Here is an 8,773-nt window from a genome sequence, read left to right as displayed (position 1 = left end):
AAATATCGAATCGTTCTATCGATCATATGTTTATTCTATATAAGTTTTGCAATCTCTCGTATTGATATATGTACGTATGACACTAGATTCTTGACAGCGGATCTTACGAGGATCTCGACCGAAAAGAGGACGAGTAAACGTGGTATATACGCATTTGAAGTATCTCGTCGTGAACTCGGATGGAGTGCAGGTCACGGGCGCTTCGGTCGAGCACCATTTGGCCCACAAACGTAATGCACCGAGCTGCCACTTCACATATGCGTGGTACACCAATTCAAACGTTATGAGACGTGGTCACAGGCTTTACGTATCTCACGACAATACCTACGATCGTATACATAACGTGTGTATTCTACTTCTTTCTCTCTCTCTCTCTCTCTCTCTCTCTCTTTCTCTCTCTCTCTCTCTCTTTCTCTCTCTCTCACTTTGGTCATCATGCAACGTACATACATACAGAACGTGTAACGTAGAACGAGCTTTCAATCGCTCGAACAAGCATGTTCTCTCTCCCTCTCTCTCTCTCTCTCTCTCTCTCTCTCTCTCTCTCTTTCTTTCATTCTCATTCTCATATGCGTGCATACATCGCGTTTACAAACGGTAGTGCGTGTGTATCGCTTCCGGTACGCGGGAGAAGGTAATGGATGAAAAGTTCTAAAGTAAAATCGATAAAAATGTTCGAGATAATTAATTTCCTCTCTTTTTCTTTCTTTGTTCTTAAAGGTTGTAAAAGTATCGACGGTTATTTATCAAACGCATTTTCTTTTCCAATGTATTTTACTAAGGTAAAACGAATCTCTCAGGCATATTTATAGTTAGCTGCACGTGAAAATTGTAAAAAAAAAAAAAAAAAAAAAATAAAATAAAAATGTACGACTTTCCTTGAAGAAAAAGGGGCAAGATAAGACTAATACTTTGGCTTTGATTCTTGCGAAAGAGATTTATCATGTTCAAAGATCGATGAATCGAGTTAAATTTCTTCTCTTCCGTAAGATGCTACCTATGTATATCTCTTATATGTACATATATACATATATACGTAAGTACACATACGTTCTCGTAAGACCCAGTTAGATCGCGTGTAAAACGCACTGGTACGCTACACTATGTCGGTTCGACAATACAAACGGGCCATCGTTAAACTGTTGCCGTTAAATTGCCGCAGCGAAGTACTCCAGCCACGAAAGGGAACTAGCCAGTAACAGTGGCAACAGAAGCAGCAACTATAGCAGCAACTATAGCAACAGCGACGACGTCAGCAACGAAAGGATCTTCGTTCGGTGCAAGATATACCCCTTAATGTTCCTATAGGAGCTCCTTACGCCTTCGAGGAAGAGAGATGCTACGAAAGGGATGCTGCGAGAGATAGCTCTCACTATTGCGGCACCGTAAAGACGAATTAACGTACATATATACCAGAGATGCACTCGCTGTACGAACTAAAGGAGATACATTGCGAACGGAGCTCGGAAGCTGACTCGTCTACCCTCACCTTTCCTTCCCGTTTATTGGACAGTCTTTTGAAGAGACTTCGTTTGAAAGCCAAGAACCTCGAATCTCCCAACTGATCCTCCCGAAAGGAATGCAATCTTAAGAGAGAGGAGAGAACGTTGAAGAAAGTCGTGAAACGAGCAGGTGGAGTCGGTAAGAGCTCCCAAAACGAAGAATACGTTCTATCTACGTTTCGTTTCTTTACCCGTAACGACAAATTTACTTGATTCTATTAGATCTGCAGTGGAAAGAAATGACATAGAAGTATAAACATTAATTAATATAAAATAAAAATATGTGATCTCTTATTTCTTTTCTTTATTTTTTTTAATTTTAATGTTTACAATATTATTTTATGGAGACATAATGTTACATATTATAGCTGGTTGAATAAGAAATAAATATAATACAATTCTTATCTCCAATGTGTTTTTTTATTGAGGATTACAGTTAGATATATATATATATATATATATATATATATATATGTATATATAAATATATATATATAACAAACTTTAGCCGTGTTCGTTATCCATCGAAAGCGATATCATGATTGCGAAAGAATGGCGTATGTCTGAATCAATTATACAAATCATATACGTGAGATAAATAATAACCATTTAATCAGTAGAGGGTGGTGGAAGAGCCTTGCATTTGGCTTTTTTCGGATAATCGCAAGTCTTCAATATATCGTTGAAGTGTAAGCCTATTGGACACTTCATTGGGATCGCTTCGCCTTCTAAACACATATAGTACGAATCGCAATGATATGGATCTTTAAGCAGAGTAGCGTTTGGACCATCGACTTCTGGACAGTCGGGTACGATCACTGGCTCGGTAAAAACGAAGATGATGAAAGATAAAACAGTAACAGCGACAAGAGCTAAAACGTTAAATTTACGATTATAACACACATACATATATATATATATTTCTTTTGAAATTTTACCTTATTTTCTTCAATTATTTATGATTCACGAACGTATAGTATATTAAAAAAACGAGCTTACCTTTCATTTTTGTTAGAAGAGTCACTTTACTCTTATATAAATAAAAAGAATAACACTTATTAATAACGACTATCACACTAGAACTTTGACGAACTAGTGCGCGTTTACCTTTATATATCTCACCGATAAATCCTCTTTTATCAATATCACCGAGATTCAATCGGCCCCCACATACCTGTTCGTTCCATTTTCCTTATCAATATATATCAGAAACGTGAGCTATCATCGCGATAATATTCGAACACGATTCATAGCAAATAGCAAGCTTGGAATCTTTATGACATTGGCGGACGAAAGATTTCCAAACGGCTGCTACTATTATCTGAATGAAAAAAAAAAGAATATAAGTAATTCGAGGAAAAAGTGAGAAAGAGAGAGAGAGAGAGAGAGAGAGAGAGAGAGGGGGATGAAGGGTGGCAGAGAAAGAGAGAGGGTTAAACGAGAGACGGAAGAACGAGGTGTCGAGGTCGATGGGTGGGGGTGGAGGAGAGGGCAGCGTGGGAAAGGCTGCCTGACACTCGGACAATACCGGCGTGCTGCTGTCGCGTTCGGTTCCTGGTTATGGCGGGTGCACAATGCCTATTGTCGGGCAACCCACCGTACAAACGTGTGTGTCGACGCTTCCACAAAACGGGCCGGCGGTATTTCTCTCTCTCTCTCTTTCTCTCTCTCTCTCTCTCTCTCTCTCTCTCTTTTACTCAGTCACTCTTTTCCTTCCACGTCACTCCTTCCTACTTTGTCCTCCTCTGTTTTTCTTTCTTTCTCTCATTTCCGTTCTTCACCCTTTTTACTTCATCCTTTATCCCCTCGTTTCCTTCCATATCGTAGTTTTTCCAACTCACGCTTGGCCGATGCTCGCCTCCTTAAGACATCGACCTGTTTTTGGCAAAGTATATACACACATCGTTGGCACGACGACGGGAATATGATATTGACTTTTCTTTTTGGCTTTTAGAAGAATAAAGACGAAAGTCGAGAAGCGAGGCGATAGAAAAATGCACAACCAGGCATCAATAGTTCACGATCAGATTTATATGGCAAATCAATCGCGACAATATTTACGCCTCATTAAGTGCGCATTTCGTTCTATGCGTGCGCAAAGATCAAATTTACATTCGACCAAATCGTGCGTTAATTCTCTATCGCTAGCGATATTTGGTATCGACATATTATTCATATTATTCATTTCGTTGACAATGGTCTCACATATCGACGATGTGCTATGCAAGTCGAGAGAGTGGCTTATCAATATATTTCGTTAATCTTCTTCGATGGATCAAAATTAATGTGACTATCGAAAGCCATGTAATAATTTTAAGATTATTTCGTTAAAATGCCTGATAACGATTCCTGTTATCTAGTCTTATAACTTACCTTTGATCAATTGTTTGGTAATAAAGAAATTTTTGTTAACACAAAAACATAAATAGGCTTTTAGAAAATTTTGAGAAAACTTGCGATAAATAAATCGAATCGATTTATATAATAAACCTTTCAAAGAAATGTTATTTAACAGATCTTTGCATTATCGCACGATTATATATTAATTCTTCTATCCATTCGAAAAGATAGGTATTTTAATAAATAAAATAATACCCACTTCATCACATAATAAATAACACCGTTAAAGGGAAATCGATTGAAAACAGAAGAAAGTGAGAGTTTCAACGTTTGCGCTATCCTAAAAGTTCTTGATAATATTTGAAATTCGAATTTAATCACGCTTCATTGTTCAAAAGCACGCAAGGAATTTCTGATCACAGGAGAATTTTATTGCATCCTGAACACGTCGAGGTAACGAGGTATCCGAAGTAACGAGGAAAAGAATTCGCTTCGTTACGTTGTGAAGGGATACGGTGTACAAAGTAAGGAGTGCGAGAGAAAGAGAGAGAAAAGAGAAGAAGGAAAAGAAAAAAGGAAGAAGAAGAAGAAGAAGAAAGAAAGAAAGAAAGAAAGATCGACGAGGGAAGAAAAATAAGAGAAAAAGATAGAGAGGAGAAGAACTGTTGGCGTTTCTTCAATCTCACAATGTTCTTTATATCACAATGCTCATAATTTGAATCGAATCGTTTGCAAATCTCGATCTCGTTTTCGTTAGATCTTATTCTCAAATGTACGATGGGGGGTAGCCACGGAAATTGGTTTCGATTCAGGAAATGAGACATTTCGATCGACGCAGAGCACCGAACGAGAACGATCGTCGAAAATCGTTCGACGGTTACGAGTGGAAATTCAACGCTTCACGGCCGCCTGTCAGTACTGTTAAACAAACGCCGAGGCGGAAGAGCGCTTTCGAGAGTTCCAACGATATCGATTTTCGCTGGATTCGCTTTCGAAGAATTTGCGCGAAGCGCGTTAGCTAGCAATAGATTTTTAACATCCTTTCGAATCTTTCTTCGTTTCTTTAAATCTGTGTAAAATTGTAAAAAAAAAAAAAAAAAAAAAAAAAAAGAAATGAAAGAAAAAAAAGAAGAAGGAAAAGAGAACGCCATGTTTTAACAAATTACAATAATTCAGACGTCAGAAACATCGATGATAATTACGGACAAAGTTTTAGGAAAACGGATTAAACTTGAAACACATCTCCATCGCTTTCGGTTTCTTCAAAACTTGCGAGCTTATACGGATTAGTTTATCTCGTCTGGAGCTTTTCGTTGAATCGACGTGCATCTTGAAAGTCTGTGAAATAGATCAATTTGGTCTTTTCTCTTCTCTTCTGTCGATAAATTTAAACGTTAACTAAATAACGAAAAAAGAAATATACAGAGCTCTCTACGCCATATACACACAAAGAGGGAGAAAGAGAGAGAGAAAGAGAGAGAGAGAGAGAGAGAGAGAGAGAGAAAAAGAGAGACATACATATAAAACATTGGAGATTTCACACTACTCGCCATATTGGCGTACATGCCGCCTGCATTTTACGGTCGTATTCAGCGATTTTGCATATCGAGCGTTTCAGGAATGTGTGCGTGAAAAAGGTAGGTAGGTAGGTAGGTAGGTAGGTAGATGGGTAGCTTGATGGTGGGTGAAAGAGGAAAGAAAAGGGGCCGTTGTCGTTTTTCTCTCACCTCGCTGGAAGCACTGCAAACCCATTCACATATACGGCAATCGTAGAAGCAGCCTCCTTGAAAGCTCAATTTATCTCGAAACGGCCTCTACGATGGTACAAAGAGCGCGTATCTACCGTCAGCATTGACTCGTTAGAACGAGAGAGAGAGAGAAAAAAAATGAAAGAGAGAAAAAGAGTCTTCCTTCACATCGAAAACAAATTGTCATAAACAAATAAGCAAAGAAATAAGAAAGAGTACCATCGTTTTTGACCATCAAAGAGTACTTCGTAACTTTCCAGATTGGAGACTCATACGAGTCGATTCACTTAATCCTCGAGTGTGACTCGAGTCTACTCAATACCGGATCTAAACTTCTCTCGTGCATTCAAACTTTTCGCCCACTTTCTTAGTGGGCGAAACTCGCGTACACTTATCAAAATTTTATAGGACCGAACGTACCGAACGTCAGTTGAGATCGCCATCGCTTCGTAATTTTTCTAGATTTCTGGGAAAAAGTGCGAAAACAAAATTAATCAAGCTTCTTTCGTGTCGTGATTTTTAATGAAAACGTAGCCAGGTTTAGTTAGGGTAGGTATCGAGTAATAAGCGAGTTGTATCGTTTCGTTTTCCGAAACTTTCTTTCGAGTTTATCTTGGCGAGATTCGAGACACGAATCGTTCGCTCCTACGGGAAAAAGGTAAGCTCGTAGAAGATAAAAGAAAAAGAAAAAGTAGAAAAAGAAGAAGAAGAAGAAAGCGATGTGGAATAAACGAGTCCACTTGATTGCAAAGCTACGGATATCGGAGATGCCTTTAACGGTCTCTTGTTTGACCAGCCACGTTCACCCCCTTTTCCCCCTCTCTCTCATTTACATTATCGATAGACTTGTGGTAATTCGGCAAGTTTCAAGAAAGAAAATGACATGAGACATGGAAATCAGAAAGAAAGGTTAACCGAATAACAAGCCAATCGTTGATTTTCCTCTTGAGAGACATGACAGAATGCATTTTACATATCAGTTATACTCTCGAAACATTCTTTGTGAGATCAAAGTATATATTCTCTCTATTTTTATCGGCAAAAAAAATTATCATTCGTTAATCCCTTAATCCCTACTTTCATTTCTTCATCACGCAAGATCCACGATAATCGTTTATCATTTCCGAGCACAGTAAATTTGGTCTCCTCATCGAGGAAGAAAGAATATAATGAAAAATAAGAAAAATAAAAAATGACGCGATGTGATATCAACGATCGTACTCGCTTCGTTAGATAAAAATATCAAACGGGTAAAGTTTGGTACCGAGGTACTCGAATTAAAGTGGTTAAATCGAGATACCATATCAGATATTCCGACGTCGTCGATTCCATGAAATTGCGTTGCTTTCGCCAATAGAAAAGTGCATTCCGGAATATTTGAAAACTTTCTGAGTTCTATGGAATAAGTTCTACTTCGTAAGTAGGGAGAACTTTTTAAGAAGAACAATTCGTTTTCTACGAAGGATGGGAAATTCGTAACACCGGAGAATTATTTGTAATCGATTGAAAAATTGAAATAACACAGCAGGTGTTGACTGTGAGAGAAAGAGGATATCCTAACACAGTGTTTACATCTTTGTATTAGCATTAGATGATCAATTCGAAACTTGTTGCATTGGCGTATACTCTCTACGAAGACAAATTGGAAACTAGTCAAAGATTTGTCATAGATTTGTGTCGGCGACATGTCGAGCTAGATACGATTACACTCTACTAGAAATAGAGTATGAGTAATACGAATATACAACGTGACATACGATACCATCATGGAATTCGAGTCTTGGATATATCTACTTATCGCATATTCAAAGCTCGCATTTGATAACTAATTCGATTTGAACTTCAAAAAGATTAAAACTCACGAGTATTCTCGTTCGTTTCCATTTTCTAAACTAAACTACTTACATATTTCTTTCACTAACTTTCTATTTCCCTTAACATTTCTTTCGATTTTTCCATTTTCAATGTTTTCCAACGTAGCTGAAATGTTTCACAAGAAATTTCTTTGGCTGATCCGATAAGAGCGGCCACCACTAAAATTTGAATCGAATCCCCTCACACATCCCAAATAATTCTTGGTTTCATCTTGAATAAAAGCAACGGGACGACGAGGAAAGAGAAATAAAAATATCTGCGCTCAGTGCCGTAGAGTCTCTCGGTGGTCATTCGATATTTACGAAGACTCGTGAGTCACGAGGACTGCACATCCGGGAAGCAGCACGGTGTGTATTCTACGAGCAGACCATGAGTAAAGTCAGGAACCAGAGTTAAGTTGTATAGGAGAAAAAGGAAGGAGGATTGTCTTCGTTTTCCCGAATTCCCGCAAGAAATCGTCGATCTCCTCTTTTCTTCCTCTTCTTTTTCGTTGATCTCCTTTGTCCTCTCTCTCTTCTTCCTCGATCCTAATAAATATCAGAATTTTTTGAGAATTTCTCTTTTCCTTCCTTTTATTTATATTTCGCACGACTTATCACAAATAATGGACTTCGTTGATACTCCATCGTCTATCTTTTCATTGTGACGTAAACCAAGAGAAAAAAAATATTTCTATATCTTCTTGTCAACCCTGATTTGACCATAGAAAAATAGAAATTTCTATAGATTCTATTACTGTACGTACGTAAGTACCTGCAGTATGCGACACTTTGCCGATGTACCAAACATCAAGAGACGAAATAATAAAACGATGGGTACTTTAAGCTATCTATGGCAACGATCAAGTTTTTATTGAATAATTAAAAACGTCAGTGGCAGAGCTCGGGCGTGGGCTCTCTTACGATGTTGAGTACGAGAGGTTCCTCTTGAAATTTGCATAGCTACTTCAACGGTGGGAGCTGGTTTGAAATATGGGCTTTTATTATTTTCGAGGTGCTTCACCCCGTTAAACGGGGAAGAGTTGAACAAGGAGGGTAAATAGTAAGAGGAAGAAATGGGACGAGACGAATAAGATGATTTCTTTCGTTCTTTTATTTTTTTTTTTTTTTTATACGAACGTTTTCATCGAACGTAAAATAAACGGAATCACGATAAAGTCATTTTGGATGAAATTTTCTCACCGCAACAAGGAAAGAAATGGAGTTTCCCTAAAATCGTTATACAAGGATGAAAGGAGAACTAAGGATAGGAAGTAAGGGGAGAGAGCAATATGCAAGATATTGGCTGACCAATGCAAAGAGGATACTA

At 38.1% G+C, this 8,773-nt stretch overlaps 1 protein-coding gene across 1 annotated transcript; it reads right to left on the bottom strand.

Annotated features, from left to right (window-relative positions):
• Nucleotides 1-1,964: 1,964 nt before the first annotated feature.
• Nucleotides 1,965-2,634, bottom strand: LOC118446783 (peritrophin-1-like). The gene is made up of 2 exons (XM_035877851.2): nt 2,502-2,634; nt 1,965-2,374 (listed from the first exon to the last, which is right to left on the bottom strand). Exons 1-2 carry the CDS (start codon nt 2,506-2,508, stop codon nt 2,112-2,114), a joined length of 270 nt encoding a protein of 89 aa, XP_035733744.1. The 5' UTR covers nt 2,509-2,634; the 3' UTR covers nt 1,965-2,111.
• Nucleotides 2,635-8,773: the final 6,139 nt, after the last annotated feature.

The sequence above is a fragment of the Vespa mandarinia genome, chromosome 3 (assembly GCF_050613455.1).
Source record: "Vespa mandarinia isolate Hongniang chromosome 3, ASM5061345v1, whole genome shotgun sequence".
NCBI classification, from domain to species: Eukaryota; Metazoa; Arthropoda; class Insecta; order Hymenoptera; family Vespidae; genus Vespa; species Vespa mandarinia.
The sequence above is the reverse complement of the archived record's forward strand: the minus strand, read 5'-3'. Positions and strand labels throughout refer to the sequence as shown.